We start from the raw sequence: 13,843 nt of genomic DNA, 5'->3' as shown, positions 1-13,843 counted from the left end.
ACCCTCAAGTTGTTTCAAACCTGTATGAGTTTCTTTCTTCTGCTCAACACAAAAGAAAATATTTTGAAGAATGTGGGTAACCAGACAGTTGATGGACCCCACTGACTTCCATAGTGTTTTTTTCCTGGGTCCCTGTCTGGTAACTCACATTATTCAAAAATATCTTCTTTTTGTGTTCAGCAGAAGAAAGAAACTCATACAGGTTTGAAACAACTTGAGGGTGAGGAAATGATGACAGAATTTTCATTTTGAAGTGAACTATTCCTTTAGCTAGATAACTTGGTTGACAAAATTGTTCACATGTATTGTGAACGATGAACAGCAGTTGAAAAGGAGTAAGAGGTAGGTAGCTAGCTTGATGCCAATGGGGCTGTCAGTAAGAACAGGTCCAGTCTAGTCACTCTGATGTTAAGGTCTTTATTTTCCTTCCAAATCAGGTATTGGATATGGGTGTGTATGTAGGGGTGTATATGTGTGAGCGTGTGGTTTCTACAAAGAACAGAAATACAATGTTTTAGTTCACAATAAACATAACATTGAATTCACAGGAAATAAAGTAATTTCAACAATACATGAAGCCATCTACTCATAATATAATCTCAAATACATATCTAAATAGCATGCCTAAGCAGGAAATACAGCAAAATAACCACATTTAGGACAAACTTAAGAAATACAGAATAATAGTTAAGTGTCAAACAAAAGCACTTACATGGTCAAATACACACACGCAGGGAAAAACAAAGGAGAAAGAACTCAGTCATGTGCACCAGAATGAAGGTGCTGTGGGCACAGGTGCAATTTCTAAAGCCTGATAGTGTCCTAATTGGCTTGAGATCAGGTGGGTGGAGCTAGAAGTTAATAGTAAAATTAACAAGCCAAGAGGGGTGTGGCACATGCTTGGCACCTTGAAGCTTAGGGACACACAACTTCTCAACAGCAGTTGTTGAAAAGTTCATTATGCATGATGTTAACGTGCACAGTGTTTAATCAATGTTGAAAACGTTAATGAATGCAAATGTGTGTTTTTGTGTGTGTAGAGGAGTTTAATGACCGGATCCTGTGTCCTGACCTGAGTGACACAGAGATGCAGCGTTTGCATGAGGAGGTGCAGAAGATCTATGAGACGTACTGTCTGGAGGAGAGCATCGACAAGATCAGCTTTGACCCCTTCATCATAGACGAGATCCACAACAGTCAGTGTCATCACAGCTTTCTGTGCAGCACCTGTGTTGTGTGCCACTGTCTCTCATTGTTCTCTCCCTCAGTCGCTCAGGGGCCGTACACCGGCGTGGTGAAGCTCCAGACGATGCGGTGTCTGTTCGAGGCCTATGAGCATGTGCTGTCTCTGCTGGAGAAGGTCTTCACCCCCATGTTCTGCCACAGCGATGAGGTAACCTCCAGGGATTGCTTTCTCAGAGCTGCTGAAGATGTTGTGTTTAAACCCTCCGTCATGCGCCTGTCTCTGTTCGTCCTCAGTATTTTCGACATCTGCTCTGGGGTGCTGAGTCTCCTGCTCGAAATTCAAAGCTAAACAGGTGAGTTTTCTTGCATTTGTGTGCGTGTGTTGCTACACTCACACAGCAGCAGAACACAGTTGGAATTGCTAAAAATAGTTCTGTTCATACATAGTTTGATTATGAAATGACTGACAACTAGGGGTGTAACGATACCCTCATGTCACGATTCGATACACATCACGATACTGAACTCGCGATACGATATTATCGTGATACTTCAAGGCATATGGTAAAAAGGTTAACAAAAAATTTACTGTTGATCACAATGCAAAATTTGGTATTACATTCAGGAAATGAATAGGACAATGGAAAAATGAAAATACAGAATTATTTTAGACAAATATACTTGCACTCCGTCACTGACTACATATATTTAAAATAATGTTGGCCACTTTTTAATGGAACAAAAGACATTTGGCATTATCAGGACCCACAAATATTCCCCCATTGCATTATTATACAGGGTGGGCCATTTATATGGATACACCGTAATAACATGGGAATGGTTGGTGATATTAAAGTCCTGTTTGTGGCACATTAGTATATGTGAGGGGGCAAACTCCTCAAGATGGGTGGTGATATAATTTGTTACATTTATATAGCGCTTTTTCTGAGACCTCAAAGCGCTTTACATAGATGGGGGAATCTCCTCAACCACCACCGATGTGCAGCATCCACTTGGATGATGCGACGGCAGCCATATTGCGCCAGAACGCCCACCACACACCAGCTTACTGGTGGAGAGGAGACAGTGATGAAGCAAATCAGTATATGGGGATGATTAGGAGGCCATGATGGACAGAGGCCAAGGGGCAAATTTGGCCAGGATGCCGGGGTTACACCCCTACTCTTTTTCGAAGGACATCCTGGGATTTTTAATGACCACAGAGAGTCAGGACCTCGGTTTAACGTCTCATCCGAAGGACGGTGCTCTTTTGGCAGTAAAGTATATACATATACTAATGTGCCACAAACAGGACTTTAATATCACCAACCATTCCCATGTTATTACGGTGTATCCATATAAATGGCCCACCCTGTACATTGTATTCAACATTATATATAGTAGTTTGATGTAGTACTGACACTAAAACTCTGTAAACGTGATTTATTTTCTCACAAAACTTTCATTTTGGGTTGAACTAAACAATACAGATCACTATCCGCGATACATATTGTTGCATTTTTGTATTGCGATATATTGAGACACAATATATTGTTACACCCCTATTGACAACTGATTTGAAAGCACAGAAGTTAAGACAGCCATAAACATTTCTATTGTAATTTTGCTGTTGTTCTAAATAAAATTATTATTATTATTATTATTAAATAAAATAAAAATATTTTACAGTTCAATAGTATAATTACTAGTAATATTTTTTTTCTTTAGTTTTTGTTGTAATAAAACAAATAGTAATTTAAATATTGTATTGTCATATTGAATGGGTTCCATAAAACAAAACAAAACCAGGCTTTTTCATTACTATTTACACCCGGTTAAATGGCACCTTTCTTTGCTGTATATTCTGTATGAGAGAGAAAGCTCATATAACATGAATGTGCTTCATTATCAACGAGTGAGTATTATTCACTTCATATAGACGTGTACATGTGTAGCAGTGAGAGACATATGTGGGGTAGATGGTAACCCCTTTTGCCTGTTATTCCAGGAATTTGAGTTTGGATGATTTAAGGTAAGTGTATTTATGGAGGTTCAAGTGGCTGTTGTCCAGTGCTCTCACTGCATGCCTTATAAAGCTGCCTGAAAGCCATACAACGCATCTCAGTGTCATGAGGAACATTTACACCGTTTGATAGGAGGGGCAATATATCAGATATTTACAATATAATCAATACTGCTTTTGTGGCAATATGAATATAGTAAATATCATGATGATTCTAACAACATTTTTACTTAATTTTTTACTGCGCCTGAAGGTTATGGAATGTTACATTAATTGAAAATATTAACCCTTTTAAACCTTTTCAGAACAAATGTATTGTCAAAATATATGTACAGTGGGTTCAGAGTCTTAGACCACTACTGAAAAATAATTAGTTTTAAGTTTTTAAGTAACATGAAATCTCTTCTTGTTTTACTAGAAGCATCAAATTACGCTGACATGAACTGAACCTCCGGTATGATCTGAGAATGTCTAGTGTGATTCAGTGGAAACAATGTCCAGATCTTAAAACTTTCTAATGATTTCAATGTTTACATGAATAAAATACCAGACTTCCCATGTGATCTCAGACTTTTGTTCCCCACTATATGAAATATTATCAGATTACTTTTTTTTTTTTTTCCTTCTCAGTTATATTGCCCAGCCCTATTCTATATTTAAAGCTACACTGTGTAATTTTTTTAGTTGATTCTTAGCAAAAAACACTTAGTTCTTTCAAAAATATTTGTGCTCATTAATGTATATTTACTTCTTTCAAGTAATAAAGTATTCTCGTAAGTTTATAATCTGCCATTGAAAGTACATACGGGTGAGGGGTTCGAATGCCGGTCGCCATGTTGCCCCTCCATCTTGAAACTACATTAGCCAAAGAGGGACATACCTGTAAATTCAAGCTTCGCCTTTCGCGCTTTACACTCAGAGACGAATGCGAGGGGGAAATTACTTGCGACTGCCGGCAGATTTGAAAGATTGCTGATGGAGGATCACGCCTATTCTCGAGGACATGTAGCAGAGTCACCAAGGAAGCGAAAGCGAATTAAAACGTCAACGCGACAGGCAAATCAGCAAGACCAAAGTCAATACTGGAGTAACTTTTCCCAGATGGAAAGAGCTCATGAGGAGCAAAGATTTTAAAACGGACGCCGAAGTTGCCTGCTTTCTTCTCGACGGGTAATTCAGCCTATTTGTGTAAATTCTAAGTTTTATAGTTGCTTGTCTAACCATAGCATGGTTGTGCATAACGCCAGAACGACCTCTAGTATAACCTGCGTTACTTTTCCTCACGTCAATGGTGAAAAAGTATTGTTTACCTTGTAACATAAATCTGTGCTGCGACGGATCACAGGTGATAGTTTTAAAGGCGCAATTGGACGAAGTCGAACCGGAAGCCATGTTAATCTTGGAATAATACGGCCACCGTAGGAGTTAAAACGCCCTCGGAATTGAAAGGAACAGAAACTAATATTCACTGGCTAGTCATATACAATTTCACCGCTAGATGGGGGAAAATATCACACAGTGTAGCTTTAAAGAAAGTTTAAAGAAAGTAAAAACATCTTTTGTTGTCACATCAGAAGGATTCTAGGAGATGGTTTTTACTTTTTTCTTCTGGCAATTTTTCCAGCTGGATGTCAGACTGCACACAGTGTGAAAAGCTTGCTGTTAAGTCAGCTGGCCATTTCTGAACTCAAAACACCCCAAAAATGGGTTGGAATATCACAACAATCATCTGACTTTGCTGAAATCTTGACACTGTAATTGAGGATCTCTCACACTGAACACTTAATATGGAAGATGGTTGATCAACTAAGCGACTGCCTCTGACTTTTCCCACTGATCCCATCACGTTTTTAAATGCCCTGTTTTGCCATCGAATGTATGTGGAACAGGGGCTCACCGTGAAGACAATCTCCATCTTGCTGTAGCTTTATAGCACATCATACAATACAAATTGTTTCAAAGCAGCTTCACAGTTCTAAACCATAAAATAAAAATGTATTATTTCTGAAAAGACAAAATACAGCTGCAAACGGCTCTACAGATCTACAGGCTCAGTGTGGATTTCATTCAGTTCAATAACAGTGTCAATGTTGCAACGTCCGTCAGTTAAAAACAAACTCAGTTCAACTATAAATCATCTGTGTAATTATTCAGCTCAAGTCAATTCAACAGTACAGGATTTATACAGTACTTATACTTCAAACTAAAACGAAGAACAAAATGTCATTTTGAGCAAAATCAGGCCAAAATGAAGTCATTTGGAGTTCGTTTCTTGAGTTTGAAATAGCTTTCCAGAATAGTTCGCTCTGACTGGTAAACTCCTTCGAATTACCATTGGTCTGTGATAGGTAGCTGTGGATCTGAGGCTCCACCTTTTTTGACATGGAAATATTCCCCGGTTAATTTCTTCTGTTGAGATAATCCATCAACTGTAACCAGTCCATTACAACAGCTTGCTGTTTGTGCGGTCACTATGGTGGCTATTTTGTCCAGTTTTTATTTCACTGAGCTTCACGTAAACTTGAATGCAGTTCTTAAGTGTGTTGCCTATTGTCTGTTCTTTGGTGAGTGTGACAGGCTCACTGTCTGAAGGGGGCAACAACAGTTGCTAAGTGTGCCCCCCCCCAATCCAAATCGAGTTGTTTCGAGTCTGCTAGTGTGGCTGCGGCTTTTATCAAGGGGTTTGTGGAGCTGTTAACATTCACTCCCTGACCTGTCTTGTGTAACCAGACCTTTGATTTCCTGCTGGGACATGAAGTCTGGATAATATAACTGTCACAGATCTGTGAGAGAGAACTCAAATGCAGAATGAGTTTACAGGTTTATTGACAAGTTGGCAGACAAGACAAGAGATGGCAGGAGAAGAGGTGGTCACAGCCCAAAAACAGTAGACAGGGAATGATGAACAATGAGGAGCACATGGCCAACTAAAACAAAGACAGAGAACAACTATCCAATCAGATTGCCCCACTGCAACATAATATCTATGAGTCAGAACAAAACTGTGTTAATGAAATAAGAGCTTGTGAGAAAGAAGTAGGTGCTGGATTTGGCAAAGGTTGAAAGGTCTGAATCAAATGTTTTCCTCAGATTTTGTTTAAATTGAGGTTCATAGAAGCATGCAAACTACTGTAGAAAAACTGAAAAAAAAAAAAATCTGTATTTTTATCTTTTGGACGGACATTAATTCTGCTCACAGTAAGTCTACATGCATTTCTGCTAGTATTTTCTGAACTGTTCTCGGCCAGAATGAGCTGTTACTGTCAGGGTTCTCATCTGCGGTTCTGTCTTGTTTTGTTCAATGTTGTCTTTGTTTGTCTTCTGCTTGAGCACATGGCTCTGTCTTTGTATAAGTTGGAAGTGGAACACATTTGATTCTGACCTCTCAAACTTTGCCAAATCCAGCACCTACTTCTTTCTCACAAGCTCTTATATCATCAACACAGTTTTGTTCTGAACCATGGATATTACGTTGTAGTCGGGCAGTCTGGTTGGATCAGTTTTGTTTGCAATAGGATTTAGGCGGTCAGCGAATGGCGAATGCCATCTGAAGCTGAAACTAACTGCTGACTTACATGGCTACAGACACTAGATCTTTTTTTTTTTTTTTTTTTTTAATGTTCATGTAAACGAATTAGTAAATGAATGATAATTTGATGTGCATTTGAATCTGTCTTCTCCCATCTCCAGGTGTCCTTTTAGTGCTGATGTGTATGTTTTTTTTTTTTTTCTTCTTTTTTCCCCCTCATTATTTGTGCTGGCATGCTTATTTGCTTCATTTAGACTTGACAGCATCCCTTTGGCCAGGAATTATGTCACTGGCCACAGGTCTCCAGTGGTCAATTCCAGAGCCTCACCCACATCTGTCATAACACGTCGCCCTACAGTATCACCAGCCCTCCCCAGGAAGTAAGTCTGGGGTGGAAGATGTTCCCATGCTCATCTTAGACCAGTTTGCCTGTCAGAAAGCATTTTCTGGAGGTAAAACTGGTCCGAGTTCTGCACAGGCAACAGGATTGCTGCATGGATTTACTGGACTGTCTGCATTGCCTTGCATTGTTTGAGCCTGTATCTGTATTGCTCATGTTCTTAGGTAAACTTATCATTTCCTGTGATTATGATTTGTTGAGTTATATACCCTGTCATTGGTCATGTGACTTTGGTGCAGTGCCGTGTGCTGTGTGTCTTTTTTAAGCAACCATTCAGAATTTGTGACCGCTGTGTGTTTTTGCGCACAGGAACACGTCGAAGCGTGGCGAGTCATTTGGGATCAGCCGAATTGGCAGCAAGATAAAGGGTGTGTTTAAGAGCAGCACGATGGAGGGCGCAATGTTACCACAGTATGCCATGATTGAAGGAGAAGACGACACGGTGAGACAAAACATTTAGAAACATGCTGACACTGAACAGTTTCAGAACTAGTGTTTCACAATACCAATATTTCAGTAGTCAATGTCAGTACCAGTAAAATTTCACAGTGCTCGATACCAATTTCGGTACCATAGCAACAACTGTTGGAACTATTTAAGTATTTTCTTTAACTATGTGAAAATAAAAAATAATATTTTACAAGGGTCATGACATGAGAAGTCAAATTGTCCTTGATCTTTTGACATAAAAGGTCTTCGTACCATTAAAACATCCTGCAAGTTTCATTGCTTAAAATGTCCTCCTCAAAATCAAAGCATTTATTTAATCAAGCTCCAGCTAGTTTTGATATTGTGGGATCTGTGAAATCACCCAGGTAAATACATTTGATTATGCCTGCCTCCAGAGCAAGACATTGATGAATAGTGATGCATCATTACACCACACATTACACCCATTGCCGTTCAGGCGCTTCACTGCTGATATTTGCCTACACTGGATGTGAGCGTTGCGTCACTTCAAAAGCAAATAAAACCCATTATAATGACTGACGCTGTCTACACTGGATACAGTATACAGATGTGTGTTCAGATTATAATGACTGATGCTGTCTACACTGATACAGTATACAGATGTGTGTTCAGATTATAATGACTGATGCTGTCTACACTGATACAGTATACAGATGTGTGTTCAGATTATAATGACTGATGCTGTCTACACTGATACAGTATACAGATGTGTGTTCAGATTATAATGACTGATGCTGTCTACACTGATACAGTATACAGATGTGTGTTCAGATTATAATGACTGATGCTGTCTACACTGATACAGTATACAGATGTGTGTTCAGATTATAATGACTGACGCTGTCTACACTGATAGAGTATACAGATGTGTGTTCAGATTATAATTACTGACGATGTCTACACTGATACAGTATACAGATGTGTGTTCAGATTATAATCACTGATGCTGATACACTGATACAGTATACAGATGTGTGTTCAGATTATAATGACTGATGCTGTCTACACTGATACAGTATACAGATGTGTGTTCAGATTATAATCACTGATGCTGATACACTGATACAGTATACAGATGTGTGTTCAGATTATAATGACTGACGCTGATACACTGGATACAGTATACAGATGTGTGTTCAGATTATAATGACTGACGCTGATACACTGATACAGTATACAGATGTGTGTTCAGATTATAATTACTGACGATGTCTACACTGATACAGTATACAGATGTGTGTTCAGATTATAATCACTGATGCTGATACACTGATACAGAATACAGATGTGTGTTCAGATTATAATGACTGATGCTGTCTACACTGATACAGAATACAGATGTGTGTTCAGATTATAATGACTGACGCTGTCAACACTGATAGAGTATACAGATGTGTGTTCAGATTATAATCACTGATGCTGATACACTGATACAGTATACAGATGTGTGTTCAGATTATAATGACTGACGCTGATACACTGATACAGTATACAGATGTGTGTTCAGATTATAATTACTGACGATGTCTACACTGATACAGTATACAGATGTGTGTTCAGATTATAATCACTGATGCTGATACACTGATACAGTATACAGATGTGTGTTCAGATTATAATCACTGATGCTGATACACTGATACAGTATACAGATGTGTGTTCAGATTATAATGACTGACGCTGATACACTGATACAGTATACAGATGTGTGTTCAGATTATAATGACTGACGCTGATACACTGATACAGTATACAGATGTGTGTTCAGATTATAATCACTGATGCTGATACACTGATACAGTATACAGATGTGTGTTCAGATTATAATGACTGACGCTGATACACTGATACAGTATACAGATGTGTGTTCAGATTATAATGACTGACGCTGATACACTGATACAGTATACAGATGTGTGTGTTCAGATTATAATGACTGACGCTGATACACTGATACAGTATACAGATGTGTGTTCAGATTATAATTACTGACGATGTCTACACTGATACAGTATACAGATGTGTGTTCAGATTATAATCACTGATGCTGATACACTGATACAGTATACAGATGTGTGTTCAGATTATAATGACTGACGCTGATACACTGATACAGTATACAGATGTGTGTTCAGATTATAATGACTGATGCTGTCTACACTGATACAGTATACAGATGTGTGTTCAGATTATAATGACTGACGCTGATACACTGATACAGTATACAGATGTGTGTGTTCAGATTATAATAACTGACGCTGTCTACACTGATACTGATTTAGCATAAGCACACACACTATTACAGTGGGAACTCAGCATCATCCTCATTTTCAGAACGAAACAGCCCCTCTCTCCGATGCAGCAATCGACATCTGCCCTCAGCTGGAGCCCTGAATGAAATGCTAGGTTCCCCCAATTACATATATATATATATATATATATATTTTTTTTTTTTTTGAAGGGCCAGCAATTCCATCCAGAAGCTGCACAGCTTGTGATGAGTAGAGAGGGAGGGGCCCTAGGGGGTTGGTTCCCCGAAGGAGAAGCTCTCAGCTCTCAGATCACCCAAGCTATTCTACTGAGATAGACCTCTCCTGGTGGCCACCAGGGAGGGCACTACAACAGAGAATAGACAAGGGGACCGCACACCTAGAGCGCCGAGCGAGTGCTGGGTTGCCGTGACAACCCACGCTGCAGCCCGGTAGCTCGACGCCACACGACACAGTGAGGAGTGAGTGACCCGTTGGGTTTTGCCCGGTGGAAGCCCTCGTTGATCTCCACAGTCTCCCAGAGTGTCGAGCAGACCTACAGCTGTGCTTTTAAGCAACAAGCAGCGGCTGGCCAACAACTGAGGGGACTCAAGCTTTCTGAAGAAAGAAGAGTCAACCGGCGTGCCGACGTGGTCATGTTCCTGTGCAAAAACATGAACCACCCACGAACACAGCCTCACATGTTTCCCAGGCATGCGAGACAGGAAGCGTGGCCGTCAGTGAGGACAGGAAACAACCACGTCCAGAAACACATTGGTGGGATGTCATCTTTAGAAAGACGCAATTCACACCCATGTAAGCTCTTTCAGGGGAATGCTCTCCTGGGTACTGAAGCATGCAGGGGAACGGTTGCAGCGAACACAGAAAGGGAAAGTGCAACCTGTCGTGCGCTGTCTCTCTTCTCTGCGGTCTTACCAGACGTAAGAACGGCTATTCAGCGCTCTTGGCGCAACGTTACCAGCTGTGAAAACAGCCTTTTTGTTTTGCTCAGTAAAACAAAAACAAAAGAGAGAAAGAAAGAAAGAAAGTCGACCCCGCTGCCGCGCTGTATCGCCCACACCGGACATGAGAGATCCTCCTGAAGAGCTTGCTCGTTGTTTGATCACTCAGTAGATTAAACAGCATCGAAACGCTCGGCCCCTCAGCAAAAAACTGAAGTGCAATCGCACCTTCTGCTCATTAAATACCCGCGCTGTGTGGCTGAACAGCTGATGCAAATGATTGCACACCAATGTGCATTGGCTCGTTTAGTTTTACTCGAAGTAGATTGGGCTCTCTAGTGAGATTCCTATCCGTCGGTCACGACGTACGTCGAGAGTGACCGACTGATAAGGGAACAAACATAAAACAAACACAACAGAACGACTGTATATAAAGGCTATTCATATGACCATGTTTAAATGAAAGAATTTATACTTACATTTTGATACGCTACTTCACATAGGAAGAACAGACTTGCCAACTTACTGACCTGATGCAGACACATAGCTGAAGTGGACTGATATCATCTTAATCTGGGGTGTGGTTTACATGAGGTAAACGTAAAAATAATCGGGGCAGTTTGCCCCAATGGCTCTCTGGCAGCCCCTGCGGTTTCATTTTTTTTTACCACAGATTTACATTGGAAACCTGTGGGGTGCTGTAGGGGAGGGATGGCATTTTTATATATCCTGCTCACTTTACGACTTAAAATAGTCTAGAAAATGCTGAACACAAACATATTTACAATTTATTATTAATTCAGTGTGTATATATAGGTCTATCTTTGGATAAATATTTTTAAAAATCCATGCCATGGCCCCTTTAAATAAGTTCATTATTAATGCTAATTATAAGTAAATATTATATTAAAGCACTTGCATTTAGCATGTTAGTCTGCTTTTATAATGTTTTGAATGGAATGAAGTGGATTTTGACAACCTTAAACCATTCTTATTTGCCATTGATTTCTCAAATTCAGCATTTGCTTTTATACTAAACGCTTTAAAAACATATTGTAAAAAGAAACTTTTACAGAGCGTGCACACAAACACGCATGCATTTTAATTGTCACTGGAATCCATTGTGGTGCTAAAAATAATTGAAATGGCTGGATGAACATTTGCTGTTCTTTGTGGTCAGGTGGAGGAGGCAGTGATGGTGTTTGAGGACGACTCTCCAGTGCCTGTGGAGGGGGTTGGAACTCCAGGATCATCCCGCAACCTCTCCGCTTGGACCATCTCAATCCCTTATGTGGATTTTTCTGAGGACGAGGTTAAGAAAGAGCGCAACCCAGTCTTCTGCATCGACGTGGAACGCCACGACAGGAAGAATGGTGAGTCTAAAAACTACATTTAGACTAAATAAATAAACATTTTTTTATACGTCAATGTCCTGTGAGAACAGGGCCACTTTGTAAAAGGTCTTGTTTGTTTTGCAGTGGGGCATGAGACCGAGAGCTGGTCTGTGTACAGAAGATACGTGGAGTTTTATGTGCTTGAATCTAAACTCACAGAGTTTCATGGTAAAGTTAATTATTGTCTCTCTTTTCATGACTGAGCCTACATGTTTGTGGTTTATTTATCTATGTAGTTTGATTTTGCATTACAGGCCCATTCCAGGATGCTCAACTTCCTTCCAAAAGAATCATTGGACCAAAGAATTATGAATTCTTGTCCTCCAAACGAGGTGAATTTGAGGAATATTTACAGGTAATTTACTTGACCTTGTACACTTGATTCATCTTATTAACAAAGTATAAATATCATTCGTCTGCCATAAGGTTACATCAGTAAAATTAGTACTTATAAATTTATAAAAGTAAATTACAAGCTCAAAGTCTTTAGCAGTGTGAGTTATAACATATTTAACATTAGTTAAATGCTAAATGGATATTAAACAAGGTAGAAAAATATTAACAATGATTTGCTGAAAGCATCATTTACTTAATGGCCTGGTTTCACAAACAGGGCTTAGATTAAGCCAGGATTAGGCCTTAGTTCAATTAGGACATTTAAGCATCTTTAATAAATGTGCCTTAGAAAAAACATTACTGATGTGCATCTTAAAACAAAACAATGACAGTGACATATTTTAAGATATGCTTTCAGTTAAAACAGCTCAAACGGATTTTAGTCTGGGACTAAGTTTAAACTTTGTCTGTGAAACTGGGGGAATATGTGAAAAGAAAAGGTGATCTACAATATTTACACAGAGATAGACACAATAATTTTCCAATGGGCTTTTCACACTGCGTTTAACCCCGGGTTATCGTCATGCTAAAACCCGATTTTTACCCCGGGTAAATTACCATTTCATACTTGTAATTTAGATGTGGGGTTAGTACTGCTTTTTACCCAGGAGAATGACTTTTACAGTGTTAACCCTGCATTGCGATGCCAAACGTGTGAAGTGTGAATCTATGCGGTGTTAGAATGTTGAGGCTAGATGCTAGCAAAAGACAACCAATCGTGTGCCTCATATTCATGTGCTTTGTACAGTCACAGAAACACTGCATGTTGTATAAAAAGTAGTTACAGCATTTGATGAGAAAAATGTCAAATGGCAGAGAAAAAAAACGTCACTTGGAATGAAGAAGAGACAGTTTTGTTCTTACGTTTACAGTCCGAAAGATCCATTCTGAAAAAAACATTGATAATACAGTCTTGTCTGTTGTTAAGTTATTGCTTAATAACTTAACATCCTTAACTGAAAATATACACAAGCTTAAAGTAATAGTTCACTTAAATGAATTTAAAAATCATTTACTCACCCTCAAGTTGTTAACCAAACAGTTAATAGGCCCCATTGACTTCCATAGTATTTTTTTCCTCTAATGTGTAATATGAGGATGCACAATACTAGGGCCCTTATGTAAACAGATCGTCCAATCAATGACACTGACACCTCGAATATGCAAATAAGGACGTTAACCTAGGATTTAAGAATGTACAGTGTGAAATTTTATGAATACCCAGGATTAATCG

General features: G+C 39.3%; 1 protein-coding gene across 4 annotated transcripts in view; it reads left to right on the top strand.

Annotated features, from left to right (window-relative positions):
* snx14 (sorting nexin 14) overlaps positions 1–13,843 on the top strand; it is a 56,059-nt gene that overhangs the window by 15,146 nt on the left and 27,070 nt on the right. For 2 of the 4 annotated variants that reach the window (XM_084431535.1, XM_084431534.1), the window contains exons 14-21: positions 1,041–1,196; positions 1,269–1,393; positions 1,480–1,538; positions 3,194–3,217; positions 7,447–7,579; positions 12,000–12,192; positions 12,298–12,381; positions 12,468–12,568. In XM_084431535.1, coding sequence (XP_084287661.1) covers positions 1,041–1,196; positions 1,269–1,393; positions 1,480–1,538; positions 3,194–3,217; positions 7,447–7,579; positions 12,000–12,192; positions 12,298–12,381; positions 12,468–12,568 — 875 coding nt within the window. The remainder of the gene's footprint in view (positions 1–1,040; positions 1,197–1,268; positions 1,394–1,479; positions 1,539–3,193; positions 3,218–7,446; positions 7,580–11,999; positions 12,193–12,297; positions 12,382–12,467; positions 12,569–13,843) is intronic. The other 2 variants (XM_084431537.1, XM_084431536.1) reach the window with 1 other exon arrangement.

The sequence above is a fragment of the Rutilus rutilus genome (assembly GCF_951802725.1).
Source record: "Rutilus rutilus genome assembly, chromosome: 15".
Lineage (NCBI taxonomy): Eukaryota > Metazoa > Chordata > Actinopteri > Cypriniformes > Leuciscidae > Rutilus > Rutilus rutilus.
The sequence above is the reverse complement of the archived record's forward strand: the minus strand, read 5'-3'. Positions and strand labels throughout refer to the sequence as shown.